This window comes from Anser cygnoides, chromosome 2, assembly GCF_040182565.1.
Source record: "Anser cygnoides isolate HZ-2024a breed goose chromosome 2, Taihu_goose_T2T_genome, whole genome shotgun sequence".
Lineage (NCBI taxonomy): Eukaryota > Metazoa > Chordata > Aves > Anseriformes > Anatidae > Anser > Anser cygnoides.
Genome location: NC_089874.1, coordinates 17216937 through 17238889, shown reverse-complemented (window position 1 = coordinate 17238889; position 21953 = coordinate 17216937). Strand labels below are relative to the sequence as shown.

The following is a 21953-nucleotide window of genomic DNA, read 5'->3' as shown; positions in this document are numbered from 1 at the left end:
AAAAGGTTTATGACTTCAATTGAAAGACACTCTAAATTCCTTTGGGTCAATACAGAATATTCTGGCAGGAGCCATTCTTAAGCACCATTCTGCAGGTGCACTTCACAACAACTGCCACACTTGGAAGTTATTCTACAATGAACAAGCCCTGGAGATACGCTATTTTTGCTCTCCATTCGTGAATCTGAATTTAAACAGAAAATTTACAGATTGGGACTACTGAAAGAGATCTAACAACAGCTTAACTTCTTATCTGAAATTTGGGAGGTGCAATGGAAGTAAATATTAGCTAACAGTTACATTCCCCCTTGCTTTTTTAACTTAAAAAAAAACACATCTCAAGTTGCAATTGCAGTTGAAACTGCAAGAGCTACACTTGGTGGTAATAAATGTTGTGAGGTAGGTATCTTTAAATACTTACAATGCTTCCCCCACCTTTTTTATTTTTTTTTTAAAAAAAAGGTTTTAACATACTAAATAAAGTAATGAGAGACATTATTTACAGTATAGGATTATTTGGAAAGAAACCAGTAATTATTGAGTTACTGCCTGAGATAGATAACATAAGAAATTAACTGTACTGCTCTTTGTAAACTTTCCACAGTTAAAGCTGTTTTTAAAGTAGACAATTTAAAGCTCCCTTTCAGGTAATAAAATGAACCCATTTACGCGTGCAACTTTAAAACACAAGTCCTTGCTATTTAGCTAGTACCTTCTACAGAGACATCCTATTGTCATGTAATTACTACCATGACCAGACCAAGGGGAAAGAGAATGCCAAGATACATCCAGTCAAATCACCTTTCTGCTACTAAAATAAAAACATTTTTGCTTTTATGCTTCAAATCAGTATAAACAAAGGTGCCATGAATAGGGTGGTACTACAACAGTAACAGCACTCCTGAGATTATCTAATTTTATCGCCTCAACGTTACTCTGGGGAAGCCAATGGAAATGCTATACAATTGTTGATTAGCTCCCTCACGCTAATCCCTGCTGCAAAAGGTGTAGCATAGCAATCAGAAGGATATAAAATTTGCCTATAATTTTTGGTGCAGAGCTGTTACTGAAACCATTCACATCTGCATACCCTTTATACTTGTACCTGAGAGACACATGGTTATCAAGTAGGGAGATTGCAATTGCACTTCTTTCAATTTAGTGAATTGTTATAGAATGAAGATTTGACTTACAAAACAGATTAAAGTTGCTGCTATACGTGAATGAGCAGGACAAAATGCATGTGCTTACACACAAAGAGAGACTTAGTGACTTCTAGAAATAGGAAACAGGACTGAGATCTCTACCAGTTCAGAGTACTCCTCCCAAGGCTCTGAACTACGTTCTATTTTAACCTCATCCATAAGAATGCCTAACAGCTGCGCATCTACCTCCAATCTTTTTTTTAAGCTCCATTTTTATTTCTTTCTCTAAATTCCAGGTTGTTCACTCTCCTTTACAATCTCTTTACAGTATTAGTTGGCGTTAGTATACATGATGTATATATAGCTGCTGGTAGTGCTGTGCCTTGCAAGCAGGGAATGTGTACTTGTATCTAAACCTTTCACCAGCGTGACTCCTTTCTATACAAGGTTTTTGAGTATAGCTTCAGAAAATGCATGAACCATGTGTATTCTTATGGTTTAACCTTTCACACCCTGCACTACGCATGTTTTCTTACCTTATCTCTTCTTATTTCCAGGTAGGAGATGATTGTAAATGCTGGCTGTCTTTGTGCATGCAACAGAGAGAGAACTCCAAACTCCTTAAAAAGGAGGAAGCTAAGTAGCTGGTTCCTATTTGGTCCCTAAGTGTTCAGAAAGTGAAAAGAAGTATTATCTGATTTACTTACATCCATTAGTTTTACAATGGTTTTCTCTGTACCTGGGCAAGTAGATAAAAGAAAAAAGAGGGAGGGTAAGGCAGGTGGGGGTAAGAGATCTGTCCAGATTTAAAGTAATATTCAGGCATTCAGTAGCAGCCACCTGAAGCTCAACAGTAAAACATTTTTTCCTGTATTTCAGAATAGCCTTGAAACATCACCATGTGAAAAACTGACAGCCTCAAATCTGCCTCAACTACGTATTTGCAATAACTTTGTAGTGATTTAAGTGACTATATAGATTTTGTTAGTAACAAAACAGCAACTTTATTTCATCTATTTAATCTACATTTTTTCTAATGCATTTAAAAATCATGGGAATTGTATAGGAAGGTTGGAGGAAAAGTCCCTCTCTATTTATACTGCTGAGGTAGAGTTCTGTGGCTAGCCATGTCTCACCTAGCAGAATTTTAGTACTTTGGAGTCCAAGCACTTGACAGTTTCACGTTACGTTACTTTTCAGTTCTGGTGTATGCTTTAAGTCTCCCACCTCCTTCTTCAGGACATTAAGCAAAGTTCTAGAACTATCCAAAATCTTCATGTAAGCAGTTTCAGCTTCATTAAGAATTTTACTAAGATCATTCCGCAAAGCTATCTTCTGGTCCAGGTTTTCACACACATGCTCCAATTGTTCATTCAGGGCTTGAATTTCATGCTGGAGCTTATTTTTTTCCTCTTCTGCTTGCTGGATTTGTTTGTTCAGCTCCTCTTTTTGCAGACACAAGTCTTCAATGTATTTTACTAGCTCGTTATTGTAACCCTGAAGAATAGCTCCCGGCTGAGTCATCCTCCACTCCTGTCCCCGAGCTCTGCCACGGCTTCCTGAGGTCCCCTTCTCAGCAACAGCCTCCTGCACTCTAACAAAAAGAAAAAAAAGAAGAAAATAGAAAGCTCTGTAATAGTTACTGTATATAATGCGATGATAACGGTGAGACAGGGCGAAGATACGCTGTTAAAGGTTTACATGCTGGTTCTGAGGTGGGCCACACCGCGTCCCTTGGTGTAATGTGGGCAAAACAAGAAGGAGATAGCTGAGCAGGGGGGCTGAGCAGGCACAACCAGCAGCACCCACCCGATCTTAAGCAAAATGAAGGGTCTCCCCTCACACCCAGAGCCCACGTTTACCACAAACCATCCAATTTGACACCCCCAGCGCCTCACAGACCCACCGCCCCCCTCCCAAACACCGCTCCCGAGCCTCCAGCACCCCCCCCCCATCCCCCTGAGGGAAGCCGAGGGAAGCAGCGCAGCCCCGCCGCCCCCCAGGGACATCTTACAACAACCTCCTCCCCGCCGGGCGCCTCCTCGCCGGGGCCGCGCCGCGCACAAAATGGCTCCTGCCTATACATCAAGTCCCCGGGCGGAAGGGGAGGAGGGGGGGGGAGGCGAGCCGAGACCTTCCCTTTCCTACCTCGCAGCCGGCGCCGGTCCTCTAGCGGCTCCCCATCGTTGCCCCTAGCCGCCTGCCGCCCCCCTCAGGGCCCGGCCGCCCCCCTCACGGCGCGGTCCCCCCCCCTCAGGGCCGGGCTCCCCCCCTCCCCTCAGCGCCGCCCCGTCAGCCCCGCCAACGGCCGCGCCGAGCGGGAGCGCGGCGGGGTGACGGAAATAGCCGAGCGTTTCCGAAAGCGGCGGGAGGGTGAAAAAAAAAAAAAAAAAAAAGCGCCCTCGCTCCGGAAACAACCGATGTTTTCCGAAGACAGGTAGCGTTCGGGAGAGGGCCCGGCCGGAGGGCGGGGGGGGGAAGTCACGGAAAGAGCCGATGTTTGCCGAAGGGAGGGAGCGGAGGGCGTTGGGCTGGGCGAAGGCAGCCGATGTTTGCCGAAGGCAGAGTCGCCCGAGAGCAAAGGGGACAGAGGGGACGGAGCGCGTCGGAAAGAGCCGAAAAGAGCCGACGTTACCCGAGCGCGGCGTCGCCCGAGTTTCCCGGATGTAGTTGGAGGAGCGGCGGCGGCGGCGGCGGCGGGCGCAGCGGGGGGAGGAGGCGGCCGCGGCGGCACCCACAGCGGCGGCCTCCGCGCTCCGGGGGCGTCTCAGCGCGCACGGGGCCGAGCTGCCGGCGTCTCCCCCTCCGGCCGCGAGCGGAGGAGATGGGCCCGTGAGCGCTGCTCGCAGCCGAGCCGCCCCGAGCCGCCCCCCTGCCTGCCTGCCTGCCTGCCTGCCCCCGGTCGGCGGCGAGGCGGAGCGCTGCCTCCCCCTCCTCCTCCTCCCCCCTCGGCGCCCGTGGCCCGGCCGCGGCCGTCGCCTCCTGGTGCCCTCACACTCACGCACACAGGCCGGGCATTGATGGTAATGTATGCGAGGAAACAGCAGAGACTCAGTGATGGGTAAATCCCTTCCTCCTCCTCCTCCTCCTCCTCCGGCCCCCGGCCCCTCCGCCATGTTGTGGGGCCCCCCTTCCCCGCCGGCCGCCCCGGGGCCGCCGCCTAACGCCTCTCTCTTTCTCTCGCTCTCTCTCCAGCTGTCACGACCGCAGGGGGGACTCGCAGCCCTACCAGGTACCTGCAGCGCCGGCCGCTAGGCCCGGGAGGAGGAGCAGGGGAGGGGAAGGAGGGGGGGGGGGGGGGAGCTACTCCAGCCCAGGCTTCGGCCGCCGCGGCAGGCCGCGCCGCCACCGGCAGCCCCCGGCCGGCCCCCCGGAGCCCTGCGGGGCTCGTGAGGAGCCGGGAGGAGGCGGCCCGAGGAGGAGACGGGGCTGCGGAGCTCCTGCGAGGCCGCCGGGGCCGGGCCGAGGAGGAGAGGCCTAGTGCGGGCCGGGCCGGGCTCGGGCCTAGAGGCGGGGAGGGGCGGGAGAGCGGCTCGGGGTCGGCCGCGGAGGAGCGGAGCCCCCCCCGGGGGGAGGTGAGTGTTGGCCTTCCAAAAACAAAAGGAAGCTTGTTCAGACCCCCGCCCCCCCCCCCCCCCCCCCCTCCACTTTAGGTCTTTCTTCGCCCCAAAACTGCGGCTGTGGGCTGAAACCTGAGCAGGGCTCGATTTGAGACCCTGGATAACTGGGGGGGGCCGTTGAGGCTTAATTTCGACGGTTGCCAGCTGCTGGGCACATTCGCCAAACATCAGAGCCTTGAGCTGCTGACAACAACCTCAGTTTCCGTCGGGCAGATGCTGTGTTCCTCTGCCTTGGCTACGGAAAAAAAATATTGGTTCTCGGGGTGTGAATGTGGGGAATGCTGCGTGTTGTGATATTGCTCTCCTTAGGGCACATAATTGAACTGTTTTATTACATTTCTGGGTATGTGTGCCACTGTGAAGCGCAAACTGACAGTCCAAGGCAGCTGTCAGTGACAGTTCATGTAAATGTAAACACTTGCCCCTCAGAAGCTCAAGCTGCAAAATCAAGCACGTCAAAGAGAGGCAGAAATGTCATTCTTGGTAAACGTTCTAAAGTGAATTGTCAAGTTAAGTGCTCCCCAAACTCTGGATTTTTATTTCATCTGTTACCAGGTTGCTGGTACTGAAATCTACCTTACAAAAATTTAAGGTAGAGGTGAAACTGAGCACCCTCGGTTACAGTCTGGAGGACATATACAAAGTTTACACTGATTCAGTGCAACTTTCTGTGTATTTTTTAATATCAGTTGAACTTGTGCTTTTCCCAGAAGCGTCAGAAGTACTGTGGCCTATGTGCTGCTGAAAGTATGCAGACCATCACTGGAAAGATAAATTAGGTTCATCCTAACGGCAATTGTTACGTTGGATATCATGGTGGGAGCAAATGGTTTGAGTTCTAATTACTGAACTTGTTGCTTTAATGTAGGTAATTAAAATTAGAAAGGCTAATGTTGATTAGTAAATGGGAAATGAAAAATTAATTACCTTTCAAAGTATTTTGGAAAGAGGTCTAAAATTTACATCTGATGTTAAATTATTTCTCTAACTATCTAACGTAAACGCCTGCTCTCTTGCGATCTTCTGTTACAGGCTCTTAAGTACTCATCCAAGAGTCACCCCAGTGGTGGTGATCACCGTCATGACAAGATGCGAGACACCACAGATCCTTCACCACCAAATAAAATGTTGCGGCGCTCTGATAGCCCTGAAAACAAATACGTTGACAACACAGGGCACAGTAAAGCAAAAAGTGTGCATACTCACAGAGTTAGAGAGAGGGATGGTGGTGAGTTATCTTTAATTAACCTTTATTTAAGCAATTACTATTCCTCATAAGTGTCAAAATCGAGCAGGTATCACTCAGGTGAAGGGAGCGTTGCGCTAAATGGTATGCCTTGATGCTTGGAAAACTACAGAGAAACCAAAACGCACGTTTCATTGGAAGTAGTCATTTTGGCAATATAATACCGATTAATTTTCTTATTTTTACAGGTATAGTAGTTTCTGTTTAAATCATAAAGCTTATATAAACTTTCCTTTTTTAAATTAGTGTGTCTGACTTATTTTAGACATACTGCAACACGTGAAATGGTATTCTAGATTTTTTACTAGTATTTGCTGTCTTAGAGACTGTGATATTGCTGTTTTTAAATTTGTGTATTGCGATGCTCTACTATGGCGTTTAGCCTCTGAAACACATAACTACATAAAAAGGAAGAAAAGCTTCATACTTAGATGCTGTGTAGAATTCTTAACAATCTTAAAGTAATGATCAAAGATGGCACTTAGAATCTCTCTTGGCAGAAGCTTAGAATCAGCCAACCTGCTGTGTTTTTGCAGGACGTAATAGATGGTAATAACATGCCCAGATATTTTTTAACTGATACTGTTTTCTATCCCCACCTCCTAGAAACAGGGAAGAATAGGGTTTTCCTCTTTAATAAAAGATGGCAACAGGTATAGTTTAGAAAATCGTGGTTACTGACTGAATTTGGAAGCCTGTTTTCAGTTTTGTAAGTATTAATTTGTTTTTCATATCAAGTTATAAAGTATTCCAGTAGAGAACTTGGAACAAAGAAGCATTGATTTAAAGTTCTATATAAAGTTAACAGTCTGTGATGTACAGATATATTTATTGCTGCAGGATTGTTACTTGTTGTAATAGCTAAAGTAAAATAAAATGTCTGGAAGTCCCATTTAGAATATATTAGTTCACTACCACAAGGATATTTATGGTACTCAAGTGTTCTTATAGTTCCTAATTTTTTTCCTTTTTTGGATTAATACAGAGGCTCTGTAGACCACTGATAATGTGATACGGTTTTGTAGAAGGATTACAAAAGCATACATCTTCTGTTAGTACACTGGTTTTCATTATATTTGATCATACTTGAAAGCATAGGAATCTCACAATCAAATGCATGTGTAAAACTGGTAGGCTGCTGTTCTGTGCTACTTCCCAAGACACAAATCAGTCTTCTCTTTCCTGTTCACCTGTCCAAAGATATTCGTCCTACACACTCCTGTAATTCTGCTGAGTTTTGCTACAATCAGTATTTTTTTTGTTTCAGTGGAGCTACGTTTAGTGGAGTTATGCGTATATGAAAACATCTGGAGGATGAGTTTCTATATGGGGAGCATATTTGCTCATTTGAGTACTGAAACTGTTTTTAAGGATAGGAAAGACATTCTGAAGTTCTCACTGAGTCTGGCTGGACTGAATAGTTAGTAAGTGACCTGACGTGTGGGTGTTTACACTAATGTTGGAGGAAAATGAATTATTTGTAGTTCTGTAAGTGTAAGGAACACGTATAAACTTACTGCCCCTTCTCCATACCCAGGCTGCAAACACAGTAAAAAAAAAAATAATCCTTTATTCTGATCTGAAAGTGGTCCTGTCTGCATCGTATGTTAGTAGATTAGGAGAAGGAAGTAGTCTTAAACGGTTTGAGGGAAGTTAGTAATTTTGAAACATAAGCATTAGTAATGGAACGGATAAGTGATTTTTGTGTGTGTTTGTTGTTAATAAGGGTGGTTTGGTGCCAGTTTAAGTGTTACAGAACATAATCAAAACAACCAAAGTTGTGTTAAGCACTGTGCATTGTATATAGCAAACCAAAGTTGAGCAGGTATGAGCAGGAGGATGTGAACTTTGTCTTCCAGAGTAACTACATGCAAGTGTGAACTTGTTGGATCTTTTTTTTTTCTGTCCCACTATGATTTACTGAATCTTTCTGTCAGTATGAATTGAAGGTCGGTGTTAGAATGTAGGTAAATGTGGACGTTTGCACGTTGCTAATACCCAGAAGACATAATCTAATAATTTACCATGTCCTCTGTCTGCTGAATTGCACTGAGGTACTGCTTGTTGTTATAATATTCACATAGTTTTGCAGGTGCAGACATACAAGAGGGAAAAAAGGAAAAATCTCACTTTGTTTAAATGAGCAGGTAACAAATTTTTTAAAAAGCTAAAAATTTTCTTCAAAGTCCTAGTGTGACTTTTCAACTTCATGAGCGTAAAATAGGTTAGCTTGTGTTTTTTTTGTAGCTGCCCTGCATTATTTTAAAATGAGTGGTGCTTGGTTTGTAACTACTACAAAGGTATTACTGCCTTCCTGTCATCTAGCTGAACTTATCAAAACAAATCACGTTGAAAAATCTCCAGTATTTATTTCCCCAAACCGCATTAAAGCCCCAAACAATCTCTTTTTCTCTCATCCCTTACAAAACAAAACAAAAATGTGGAGTATTAGTGCTGAACGTAAAGCTGAATTAACCTAACCTGCTCCCTGTCAACTTAGTCTTTGAGAAGTCATTCCTGTATAACTCTTACTAAGTTTTGCTCTGAAGTGATAAAAAAGATACACCAGTACGGCATGCTCATTGGTACTTCGGACTCATTTAGTCATGACTGGTTCACTTTTTTGTGGTAAATACAGAACTGGCTAAGTGTAATTTAAAGATTTGAGTGGATGCATGTAAAACGTAAGAGCTATAATTAAATTGATTTCAAATGAATACCTCAAAAATGGTAGAACCTCCCAGTGCGAACAACTTTGGTACCTGTATAAAGGTATTTGTCATCATCCCTTATTTTTGTGGTGTTTGTAGCAGAATCTTTTGTGTTTGTGGAACTGTATCCATGGTGAGAAATTTCACTGCTTACAATTAAGGCTTTAAAACTTGGGTTGGGGTAGGCCCTCCATACTGATACAGTGCAAACAAAGCATTTCTCAGAGTCGCTTACCGCGTGGTTTCTGTGGAAAGAGACTGCGTACGGAGACAGGAGTTTCTCTGGAGAGGGACTTCGAAGTTGTACCTTGTACTAATCTTAAAACTTGCAAGTTTTTGCCACATCCCTGGTTTCCAAAGGGTACTTGTAAGTCTAGCATATAAAAGTGCTGGATTAACTTTGGGCTTGCCTTCAGGTCCCTGTGCATGGGGATATTGTCCCTGTGTGCAGGGGTTTGAAACATAATGAACAGCTACCCCCTTCTCTGTATCGCTTATTTCTAGGTCAGCTGCTGTAGGCAAGTGCGGAGTGTGAAGAGATTAGGAGTCCTGTGAGACCAACTCAAGTGTGAAGTTCCTTAACAGTAACAAATAGGGAATTACAGCTAGCATTGTTTACGGGGAATAGAAGTATGAAGGGCCTTGTAGAAGGGGAAGAGTGTTTCCATTAAAGAGAAAAGGGAAGTACAAAGATTTTGGCATTCCCGTGCCCAAGGATGGTGGATGATCCTTGTAGGTCTTTTCAAAGCTATAAATGAGGTGATAATATCGGTGTAAAAGTACAGGAAAGAAGGCAAAGAGGTCAGATATGGAGGGTAGCTTTGGGAATGCTGGGAGGGGGAAGGGGGTGTGTGTGTGTATACACAGTATTTAGGAGTAAAAATTGCAAGATGTGGCCTTCAGGTTGTTGCTGTTTGTTTTTTTTTCCTTTTAAAGTTTCTTCCTACTTCAATATATGTGCCAGAAAGACCAACTAATGATAGAAAAGATACTCAGCAAAACTTTTTGCAAAAAAAAAAAAAAGAGTTCAGTTTAACCACATATACTCAGTTGTTTATTATAGTGAAGAAAACACTGAATATTTTGCTACGTTTATATTTGAGACTTTGGAAATGTATGTTTACTTCATGTTATGATCATAATACATTGTTTAAAATCAGTGGAGAACATTAGTATGCACAGCATGAATTTTTAAGCTGGATTGTATGCTGTGTTTGCTATTTTCATGAAATTTGATTGTAACTTGTGACACTGAAATTCCAAAATATCACTGAACTTTAGTGAATATTTCTTTTGCATGCTTTTTAACTGGCAAGAACACTCTCGATAACAACTCCCTCTGCTCTGTGATACAGTTCTAATATTCAAAATCCTACTGCTAGCAGGGCCTGAATGGAATATTTTATGAGTCCCTAGTTTTATGGAATTGCTGCTGGGAGCTTCTGTCATGAATTGTTTTCGTGTTTTGTTTCCAGTGGTTCCTGAAGGAGTTCAGAATGCTCGTTGCAAAAGGAACACGGAACAGCTGGAAGCAGGAAGCTAGCTTTTCTTTCCTGTGTGAGCAACCCTCACATTAGAGGAGGACAAGAAGCTGACATTTGAAAAACAAATGATAAATAAATTGATAAATTCGCACGATCATTGACCACCAGTCAGAAACGAACAGGGCATTAGAGCAGGTGCAAGAGTGGAAGCTGCCTGTGCAGCACTCACTGCAGAGAGGAAATTACAGGACTGCTGGAAAGAGGGAAGTCTGAGAATAGTGAATCATAGTGAAGGGTTGAGTCACTGTTAACTGCTGTTAAAGTAATTATTCAGTACTATGAAAACAGTTTTCTCACAGTAACCGTGAGATAGCTGGGATGAGAGAAGTCTGGGATCCAAATGAGAGTGGATCATCCCTGAAAAGTACTTTGAAAGCTGCATCCCTCCCCCAACATCCAAGTATTTTTTTAAATAAATAACTAAATAAAAAGAATCTCTGCTAGTTACTGGTAGTAGTTTGGATGGCTCTGATGGAGGTGGGATTTTTTTTCCTTTTATTATTATTTTTAATTTAAAAATTTGTTTCCAGAAGCCTTCATTTCTTTAGCAGCTTTTCTCTGGATTACAGACACATACACACACAAAAAAGATGGAAAAAATCAATTTCTGTGGCTTTCTAATTTTGAATAAAAGCTTGCTTTCTTGTTTCACAAATACTAGTACCTTCAATCGGTCGCACTTAATTTTAAGAGTTTGTTTCAAAAATTTGGAAATTGTAGATGATAACTTTACTCCGTATGTTTGGCAACATTTCTGAAATGAGTTTTTGCTGGATTGGTTAGGTTTTTTTTTTTTTTTTCTTCTGCTGTGAGAATCTCTAATAGAAAAAAAATTGGAAAGTGTGATAATAGAATCACAGTGAGTGATGTAACTTCTGTATGCACTTTCTTTAGTTTTGAAGTGCAGAATGTTAATGAAAAATTGCTCTTAGTTTTTAATTCCTATCATTGGTACATAAAAAGCATTCCCTTGTGATGAGTTTGCTTACCATCCTGCTTTCTGAAGGTATGCTTCTAGACTGAGCCTGTGTATTCTGCTTCTGCAAACTATTGCCTGGGCTTTTGAACTTGTGCTTTTGGCTTGCTCTTCTGGAAATGAGAAGCAACAATGAAAACTGGTAGTTTCTGATGAGTTGCCTGCTGCCAGGCAATAGGAAAGATAGCAATTTGTAAATTATGTAGGTTTTTTTGCTGGAATCGCTCTGTACTGACCAACAGCCCATGCTTAAAGTTAGTTCCATAACTGCTGGTTGTGACAGTGCTGTTTTCTGTGAGAGGAAATAATGTTTATTCACAATTTACATTTGTTTTTCATGCTGTTTTACCTAATCCATACAGACTATCAAGTGAGCCAAGTATCATTAAATGATGCAGAACTTGCAGGGAAAGGCCTGTCTGGTTTGGCTGAGAGAAGAGGTGCTTTCGTTGAAATATCGTTAGCCCTCTACAAGGAGTCTTCTAGTTCAATGTGCTGTAGTAACTTTCTGGTGGAAAACAGTAGTTTAATGGCACCAAACTTGCAGTGACATTTATTTATTTATTTATTTAAAACATTTATTTACATTTACAACATTTATTTATGAAGGCAGGCTCTTAGACAAGTTTCATAGGCACTTCCTAGGAAAATCTTTATTCTTGGTGTACAGAGAAATTGTTCTTTATGTAAGTTCTTCAGTAAGGGGAAAAAAGTGTTCTGGCAGTGAAAAACAGTTCTTGACAGTGATGCTTTTAGGCCCTTGCATTGCCAGTACATGGTTGTAATGCAAAAATGAGTATTTGGACTTCAACATCTGAAGAGAGAAGCATTTATACATGTTGAGCATGATTGATCTCCTGTTAGTGTTTTCTCTTGAATTCTGAAGGGTCTCAAAACGTTGTTTTATTTGACTGTAGGTGTTTCTGCTGTAACTTCAGCATTAGATGGTTCTGTTTCCATTCTTCAAGACCTTTAAAAGATTTCTTGGCTTTTCACAATAAAACTACCCTAGAAAAAGTGCTTAAGTTCACTAGCTCACTAGCTGTTCCTTTATTCCAATGTTACTTTGTTAGAGAGTATTCATAAAAGAACGCTGTTTATCTACTACCAGGCTTATTTTCCTTACTTGTTTTGCACAGATTTCATTTTTTTTCTTTAAGTGTAGTAGTGCTTTTTTTCTCTTTGAAAGGACTAGCGTAATGATGCAGGGAATCGTTGTCTAGATTTTGAAACCTGTATTCCTTCAGTGCTACTAAAAATATTAACCAATAATAATATTTGTGGCTTACCAGAATTTTGCTGAATATTGCATTTCTGTCTGCAATTCAATGCACAGGGAAGAATTTTACCATATGCTATAACTTATTTATTGAAATTTTTGTCCGAGTGTTGCTTTGTGGAACAATACTTTAAAGTTCATTCATCTGCAGTAACTGGCAAATCTATGGTAATACATAAGGGACAAAATTGCATCAATTTCTGAGGTGTAAGCTTGTAAAATAAATAGTTGATCTTGTAAATTTTAACAGCGTTTTAAATTATTCCAAAGACATCTCTTGAACCTGAAATTCACTTCAAATATTTTCCTGCTGCAGAAAGCTTTTCTCAGGCCTTCAATGAAAACAAAAATAAAACCCTTGACTGTTGATTTTCAGTTCAGCTCTTCAGAAAACTTGGCTATCAGTGAAACAGCCTGGAGTTCTCCTGCATAGCTCGGAGAAATACGAGTGTCTCATGAGAAATTCTGTTGAGGGAGGATCTCCTGCAAATCAGAGTTTGGTGGATGAATACTGGCAGACTCCCATCATCTTGCCACAGGTTAATAGGTCTGAAAGAAGAGATGCTTATGTATCCATCTTCTTTCTCTTGGACAGCACTTGATTCTTCTTATTGCTTTCAAGCTTGTGAGGTTGAGATGCATGTTTTAAGACAAATTATACTTGGTTCTGGCTAGAAACTGATGAAGAGTAGACTGTCGGAGCAGTATTCAAAAATAACACCCAGTTGGACACTCTGACTTCCAAGTTATTGGAAAGGGAGATGCATTTTTGAGTGGATGACTTACAAGAGACCTCATTATTCACTCTTTCTCTTTATGAGAAATCTTCTAAATGTTTGTGGTCTTGACTTGTGACTCCATGCATGCAGCGGCATTACAGTGTGTTTGAAGTGAATGGAAAACAAGATACCTCAATACCTTTCTTGATTAGGCCCCATGCTACTTCAGAATAATTTGTTTCTGACTGTGTCTGTTATAACGAGAAGAGTTGAAAAGGAGCAGTGTGTCAAAGTTTGATGCTGTAATTTTTCTGTTTTTGCTTTTAAGACATACCTAATTTTGTTTCTACAACAGTAATATGATAAAATGATAATTTCCTGCTTTTGTCATCACTCAAAAAAGGCATGTAATGCAGTATTGCTCCAAGTAGTAAAGGCAAGGTAGTCAAAAATATGAACAACTAGTTTCCAGAGCTAAATTCCTCCACTCATGACATCTGAGGTACAGCAGGAGTCTTCGCAGGTGGTTTTTCTTTAATCGTTTGTCATTAATAGTCTGATACCTGTAAACTAACTTCTCTGACCTGCTATCTCAGGTACATGTGAAATTGGTGATTCTTACCAACTGAATTTAAATACTTCGAGTTTTTTAACTAAAAATATTGCCGACATTGTGTGTTTTATAGATGAAAACGTGCAAGTACAAAACTTGTGATCATTCAATGAACTTTTTTTCGTATGTGTATGGGTTTGGTCTTGTACCGAAGTAGTAGCATTTTTATCTATGAGTTAGAAATCTTAGGATTCCTCACGAATTGTCTATAATTTGTGACCGAATGACAAATAATAAAAACTGTTCAAATGTACAGAGCTAGCAAAGTTATGCGAAAGTGAAAATGCTAACTTCTCTGCAGGTAAAAAGTGGTCTGCTGTGTGAAATGTACAGGAAGGAGTGGAAGCATTAAGAGAAGGAAGATGACTGCAGATAGCGATGACTTTTAAAACAGATACGAAACTCCTGACGCAATTAAGAGCATAAATACTGAGTACAGTGTTAGCCAGAAAGGCTATGTAATCAGAGGAATATCGAGTAGGACCAGAGAGAGGTTACCTCTTACAGCTAATGTGACAGCTATTGGAATACAATCTCTGCTTTGATTTTCACAGTTCAGAAAGGATGCACACATGGAGATTTTCAGAGAAGAGGCAAAAAAAAAAAAAAGAGGCTGTAACTGATACTTGGGCCTTAGTAGGAGAGACTTGATGAACTCTTGGTTTAGTTACAATGGAAGCATTAAGGGTTTAATTCAACTAATAATTACAGGGAAAAAGAAACGGCATGCTTTAATATTCAAATTAAAGAACTGTAATGAGTTCTTTAGCAAACAAAGATGCAGCAAGATCCAGTTAGCATAACTGAAGTATTCAGAAAATAGAAATTTGGCACAATTTTCGATGTTGCCAGTAACAATTGGGGAAGCTTACTGTGACAATTTTTGCAGGGCTAGATGTTTTAAAACAGAATTACTTAAAGACAGTTCTCAGAGGCATCTTCAGTGCAGAAAGTTGAACTAGCTGTTCAGAGATCCGTTGCAGATAAAACAGTAGCATGAATATTTGTTATTCAAATGATCTAGATTAGTGGCCTCTTCAAAATGGAACAGATTAAAAATTGTTAGTTAACTTTGTAAGTAGCACTCCTGTGATAACTTTTTTTTTTTTCCGAGTGGTTGAACTTAGCTCATGGCACATGAAGGCTATCATAGAATAGAATCATAGAATCATATCGGTTGGAAAAGACCTCTTAAGATCATCAAGTCCAACAGTTACAAACCTGTGAATGTACTTTGTATTGCACTGTAGGATTTTTGGTCACTGAGAGTATGTTCTTCTGAGTGCTGTTTTGAGGTCAAGTGAAACTATGACAGATCTACTGGCAGCGTATACGCTTTGATTTGCTTGACTGGTTGCTATATTTGCCAGATTGGATTTTAGTATGAGTTGGCCGTAACTACACAGCTTCATCTATTTGGACAGTATCTGAGTATCCTGAAATTGCTTTACTGTTTCAGGTTTGCAGAATTTGCATATGCCAAAACAAATGTAAAGTTCTTAAGTTTCTTGTTTTCTTTGCCAGAACTTGTTACAGAAAGGTTGACATGCTTGCCTGGGTTGCTTTTTAAAGAATTATTTATAAGGCCCTTTTACTTCCCCTCCCCCCAGCATACATATGATTTCAAAATTAAATTTATTGATATGAAAGAGAGTAATTGATACACTCCATAGGTAAAGATTTCTGTTTGGGTTAGAGAAGTGTTGTATTCGTTAAACTCGTCAAGTGTATGTTGTGTCTCTGCAGAATAATGTGAATTTAGGGAATTTGAATTAAATAATCCTCCCTCCCTTCATTTAAAAGCTGTTTTTAGGTTTATCAGACTCTGGTGTTTTTTTTGTTTTTTTTTTTTCCTGGTGTTTCCAATCTTGTTTTCTTGTTTGTTATAGTTAACTTTGGTTTAAGTATAATGAGAATTCAAATGATGTAGAATCATTTTTTTCTGAATTGTGATACAGATGTTTTCGCTCAATAGAAACGATTAGTGTGTCTTGCAGAATTCCTTGAAGAGGCATGGTATAGGCAGAAAGAACTCGTAACTTGTAAGAACTTGTGAAATTTTTCCTTTAAACGATCAACACTTTTCTTATGTGTAAGACAATGGAGTCAAGATACACGATCAGTTATCCAAATGAAACTGCTGTCAGTTTTTCTCCTCTCCATGCCAGGATTGCTGAATTATCTATTTGGATACTTTTCTTGTAATTCATTGTGACCATAAAGGAAGAAGGCAAAGTAATTGGACATAGGAGGGTGACAGCTTGATAGTGACATCTGGCTCCTTGCTACCTATGTTTCTGATTCCCTTCCTCAGCTTTAGCTTTGACTGAATGTGAGAAACGGATCTGGGCGTGGAGACAGAGATAGCTACAGGATGAGACAAGAAGCAGGATAAACTAGGTTACTTCTGTTTACATTAAGATCAAATCTGTTTTATTTAAGTATTAAATAAGGCAATATTGAATGGAAATTGCTCACACATCCTCTTTTGCAGTAATTTCACTAACATTTTAAATAATAATAATAATAAAAGCCTGTGGTTAAGTCAGTACAACTTCTTATTGCAAGAAGAAGTAATTTTAAAGAAATTTTCTGTAAAATTACATTTTTCTCTTTTTTTTTGAAGCTATTTGTGATATTTCTTTAAAAAACATGTGAAAAAAGTGTGTTACACAGCAATACAAAGTGACATTATTTTGATCTTTGGTTAGAAGATTGTAGCTGTGTGTGTTTGATCAGTTCATACCTTCTCAGGTTTTAAGGGGGTAGTGGCTGAAGGCACATGATTTTGTGGCTCAGGAAATTCTTGGAGTAAAATCTGCCTAGGTGTTCTTGTGAGTCCAATTCATTTGATAAAGTGAAGTTCCTTCTTAACATCTTCCTAACTTCAGAGAGTTGAGATACCTACCTGAAGTGTAAACAACACTGGCTCGTCTGTGCCTCCTCATGGGCAGGTGACTAAAACCCAAAATGCTGCCATGTTTAGGAGTGGAAGAATAGAGATTCGTCTCTTCTTGCATGTGTGTAGAGTTGAGTTAATAGAATGGAAGTTCTCATGTGGTGGATCCTGAACAGGGAATGACGTAGCATCACTTTGGAGGAAGGAGGTGTGTTTATCTGTGATGTGTTTGTATGTGCGTTTTAATCCCCAGTATGAGCAATTTGCTTATTTTAAAACCAAAAAGTTTGGTCATTACTGTGGTCAAGTAGCATCTTTAATATGCTGTTTTCCCGGGAAGAGTCGTGTACTTCAAAACTGGTGCTGTCATTACTCCATGCAGTTGTTGTGTCAGAGAAGCAGCCTACCAAAGAAAAGCTTGTGAAAAGGAAAGCTGTGAATATGCTGACGAATTTTGGCCTAAGCAAAATGCAGTGAGATAATAAATACTTCGAAATTTTTGTTTAAAAAACAATCTTAAGGTAAAAATATAAACCATTTTTGGTCTGCTTTTAGTGAAGTGAGAGCTTTACATTTTTTCCTGTAACTGTACCTTAGGATTTGAGGTTTCAGTGATTCTGCTTTTGCCACTAGTTATCTTACATCCGCTTATTGCAGTAATCTGAGGATCAGCCTTTTTGTTAAAGGAAAAAAACATCATTTGGAAAAATAACCATAGTAATGGGTGTGTTAGCATTAGATTTTACTGGTTTCAAACTAAGTTAGTGTGTTAAATTGCCATTTTTGGAGCTTTACCAGAAAAAAAGATCTCAACCCAGTTAAACCTTCCAATAAAAAAATCTCCCCCATCTCTTTTTCAAACCTGTTACGTCTGTTACTAGAAGTAAATTTCAGCATCCCTGGTAAGATTTTTTTTTTCTTTAAACTTATTTTTGTGGAAGAGATTATTACTGTAGAAATCTGATCTATTTCAGAAAATATATGGCATGACAGTCTTCTGAAACATTTTTAAGAAGCAGTATTTACAGCTCTGTCCCAGTTACACAGATTAGTTGCTTTCCCTTGGTTTCCTGTATTTCTTAAATACCCTGCTGTTTTATGTCCTCCAAAAGTGACAGTCCTCTTCAGCACTTACCTGGGTACGTTTGTTACTGAGCTTGTCAGAGTAGCTGAGTTGTAAATTATTCATACCTATCAGTAGCAAAAACAGGAAAGGAAATCTATGATCTGCCCTACTCTTGCGTTTCAGAAATATCTGTTCACTTACGAATATGGGGGCAGAAACGTATTGTGTTTTGTTTGTTTGTTTTTTAGTCAAGGCAAATAATTATCAGAGAATCTCGGAGTCATAGAATGGCTTGTGTTGGAAGGGACCTTGAAGATCATCTAGTGCCAGCCCCTCTGCCATGAGCAGGGATGCCACCATCAGGCTGTCCAAAGCCCCATCCAGCCTGGCCTTGAACACCTCCAGGGATGGGGCATCCACAGCTTCTCTGGGCAGCCTGGGCCAGGACCTCACCACCCTCTGAGTGGAGAATTTCCTTCTAATCTAAATCTCCCCTCTTTTAGTTTAAAACCATTCCCCTTTGTCCTGTCACTATCTGCCCATGTAAAAAGTTGCTCTCTATCTTTTCTAGTAGCCTTCTTTAAGTACTGAAAGGCTGTGATGAGGTCTCCCTGGAGCCTTCTCTTCTCCAGGCTGAACATCTCCAGCTCTCTCAGCCTTTCTTCAAAGGAGAGGTGCTCCAGCCCTCTGATTATCCTCATGGCCCTTTTCTGGACCCTCTCTAACAGCTCCACATCCTTCTTGTGCTGGGGGCCCCACGCCTGGACACAAGGGCAGAGCAGAGGGGCACAACCACCTCCCTCCCCTGCTGGCCACCATCTGTTGATGCAGCCCAGGACACAGTTGCTCTTCTGGGCTGCAAGCACGCTGCTGGCTCATATTGAGCTTTTCATCCACCAGAACCCCCAAGTCCTTCTCTGCAGGGCTGCTCTCAATGAGCTCTTCTCCCAGTCTGTGCTCATGTCTGGGATTATCCTGGTACAGCACCTTGCACTTGGCCTTGTTGAACCTCATGTGGTTCACGTGGACCCACTTCTCAAGCTTGTCCAGGTCCCTTTGGATGGCATCCCTTCCTTCTATTGTATTGACTGCACCGCTCAGCTTGGTGTCATCTTCAGACTTGCTGAGGGTGCCCTCCATCTCTCTATGGCATTGATAAGGATACTAAACAGCACCGGTCCCAAGACAGATCCCTGAGGGACACCACTCATCACCAGCCTTCACCTGGACACAGAGCCTTTGACTGCAGCTCTGGCTGTGGCCAAGCAGCCAATTCTTTATGCACTGAATATTCTACCGTTCAAATCCATCTCTTCTGAAGTTGTTGAGTGCCTCAGCCTTCCCAGTGTCTGTTGTTAGCATTTCTCCCTTTTCATTTATCGGAGGGGGTGCACTCTCCTTGGCCTTCCTTTTCTGAGCAGTGTACCTCTAGAACCCTTTCTTGTTACTCTTTGCAGCCCTTGCCAAGTTCAGTTCCACCTGTGCTTTGGCTTTTCTGGTCCCGTCCCTACACATCTGGATGGCATCCCTGTGCTCTTCCCAGGCCACATATCCCTGCTTCCACCGCCTTTGCATTTCCTTCTCGCACCTCAGTTTGACGTGTAGGTCCTTGCTTAGCTGTACTGTTTTCCTGCCTTGCCTGCTTGATTTCTTACACAGGGGGATGAAGAGTTCTTGTTCTGTAAGAAAAGTGTCCTTAAAGATTTGCCAGCTCTGATTCTGTCCCTAAGGACAGCTTCCTAGGGGATCCCATCCACTAATTCTTCAAAGAGCTGCAAGTTCGTTCTTCTGAAGTTCAGGGTCCTGACTTTGCTCTTTGCCATGTAACGCACGTTTATGCGTAGGTTCTATACAAATTAGGTAATGCACTTAAACACAGTAGGAACAAATGAGGTAATTTCACGTAATTACATTCTTCTGGCTGATGGTGATTTCATGTCAGCTGTCACACTTGACATCAGCAGGCATTCACACACCTCCTGGTTAAGTACTTTGCTTATCCAGGCACCTGCAGCTGACAGGTTAACACAATCTTCTCACTTCTTCTGAAAGAATACCATATTTACCTGATATAATATGAGAAATAATATGATCGTTTTCCAGTTCAAGTGATGTCAAGTTCACCTTTCTTACTGGCAAAACACTGTCTGTACTAATGATTGCAATCTCTCTCTAGTCCTTTGAGAGTGTTTACTTAGCTAGGGAAATAAATGAGACACTTCAGCAACCAGGGAATCGTAAAATGTATCTTCAGTTTGTAAACATACCTTTAGCTTTTGTGGAGACTAAGGATTTCATGGGACTTCATCCAGTAAGGAAATTCCAGGAAAGATCAGTTGATTTTTATATATATATATTTAAGAAGTATTCAATTGGAGGAGGGAAGAATTGTCATCTAGTGTGTTTTACATGTTAGAGAATTGTATTGCACAGCACCTTCGTTAAGCTACGCTAAACATCCAGCCTGACACTGGCTGGGAATCCAATCTCTGTAGGTGGATCCTTGCTATAATTGAGTATTTTTCTGTAACTGTACTGCATGCATATGAAAAAGACCTAATGTAGTATATATTCAACTAGATTTTACTTGAATGGCACAAGGAGATCCATTTCTATGTAGTTACTATTTCTGTGTACTTGCATTTCTTTGGAGGCAACTTTCTTCATGCATTTTTTGTTTCAAGAGAGTACTTTGACCATTTAAATGGTCTGGTCATCTCTGAAATTAAAATCTAAAGCTTGACACAAAGAAGAATGTAAGCCTTGCAAGAGACATGTGGCCAGAATCTGTGCGTGACTGTAGGGATGGATAATGCATTTTTATGATAGGGTAAAATAAAAGAAGCTATATCCTTGCTGATTTTTATAAAAGTTAGCTTTCTTTGCTTCCTTCTTTGAGGAGAATGTTAGCAACATGTTAAACAGAAGAAATGAAGGTGAACAAATGCTTCTTTCTTTTTTAAAAAAAAAAAATCTTTTTTTTTTTTTAAACTTTTCACTAATGACTATTGCTTAAACTTTAAAGAAAGTGCCCTTTAGGCAAATTGTGACATGGAAGTGTGTATTTTTTTTAAAGAAGTTAAACATTAAAATGTCACCAGTAGTTCAGTACGTGGTCTTTTTTCTGAGCGAAGATGCTTTATAGCTTAAACACGATAACTGCACTCAGTATAGAGGCAAGGTTGTTAGTTCTAAAACACTATTGATCAAACAGAATTTTTGCCTTTGTGTGTTGAGGGTTTAAGTACACAATTTTTGTGCACCAGCTTCCTTTAAATGTTTTTTTCCTCTCTTTGCTGTTTTGATCTCTCTTACCAGTATGAAAAGAGTGGTGTTTGTTTGCTGCTCAGTCTTCTTGGTATTCATGGGTCATGTGTCCACACCCTTGAAACCTCTAACAAATTAATGTTTTCAACAAGATTGTCGCATTTGATGTGGAGTCCAACTCTTCCTTGGTTATGTCAGCTTCCCCCCCCCGCTTTAGTAAAAGCATGAGGAGGTGGCAGGCTGTCTTCTCTTTGCTTTGAGTTGATCAGGACCGTGAAAATACCGTTGCCTGACATGGGAAGCTCATGGTAGAGGTGCTGTTAGACTTCTGTCACAGAACTTGCATCTCTTTGTGCTGTATTACAGCATTTTCGTGGGAGGGCTGTTCACTTGGGTGTCATGGCAAGGCCTCAGAAGGGGGAAATTCAGCCTATTGCCCTTATGCTGTGCAGATCCACGTTGGAGTTGAGATAACATCATTTTTAGTTTGTCGTAAGAGTTCTGGCTGTCATTTTAACACTCTTGTTTTGCGTGTCATAATTGAAAACAAAAATAGTGAAAAAGCACTTGCTTGAGGACAGAAACCTCTCTTCTATACTCTCCTATGCTGTATCAGAGAGATGTTTTCTGAGCTATAGTCCAGAATTAAAGCATGGTTTTCCTTTATGCTCAACTACATCTAATTACTTCTTAGGGTAATGTTCCACTCTAACGCAAATGTGATAATGTTAACAAGTGGTGCAAGATTAAAAAGACCTAATAGCAGGGAGGTTGGCGCTTTTTTTCTTTTTTTTCTTAGAGGGTCAGGAATATGACTCTGAGTTGCTGAAGTTCACAGTACCTTTTCACACTTTACGTGGGTAAAATT

At 41.1% G+C, this 21953-nt stretch overlaps 2 protein-coding genes across 7 annotated transcripts in view; one reads left to right on the top strand and one right to left on the bottom strand.

Moving 5' to 3' along the window:
- Nucleotides 1–2124: 2124 nt before the first annotated feature.
- On the bottom strand, nt 2125–3464 carry LOC106042683 (microtubule nucleation factor SSNA1-like). Of its 3 annotated transcripts, none has more exons than XM_048076582.2 (2): nt 3294–3464; nt 2125–2739 (listed from the first exon to the last, which is right to left on the bottom strand). In XM_048076582.2, exon 2 carries the CDS (start codon nt 2667–2669, stop codon nt 2325–2327), a length of 345 nt encoding a protein of 114 aa, XP_047932539.1. In that variant the 5' UTR covers nt 2670–2739; nt 3294–3464; the 3' UTR covers nt 2125–2324. The 3 variants fall into 3 exon arrangements, with proteins under 3 accessions (XP_047932539.1, XP_047932540.1, XP_047932541.1); XM_048076583.2 differs by lacking the exon at nt 3294–3464 and adding an exon at nt 3160–3273; XM_048076584.2 differs by lacking the exon at nt 3294–3464 and adding an exon at nt 3166–3263.
- A 331-nt stretch (nt 3465–3795) lies between these two features.
- The window catches only part of WAC (WW domain containing adaptor with coiled-coil), a 61206-nt gene continuing 43048 nt past the window's right edge, over nt 3796–21953 (top strand). For 2 of the 4 annotated variants that reach the window (XM_048076577.2, XM_048076578.2), the window contains exons 1-3: nt 3799–4206; nt 4341–4377; nt 5798–5993. In XM_048076577.2, the coding sequence (XP_047932534.2) occupies nt 4166–4206; nt 4341–4377; nt 5798–5993 (274 nt within the window). In that variant the 5' untranslated portion in view covers nt 3799–4165. Of the gene's footprint in view, nt 4207–4340; nt 4378–5797; nt 5994–21953 lie in introns of all 4 variants that reach the window. The other 2 variants (XM_048076579.2, XM_048076576.2) reach the window with 2 other exon arrangements.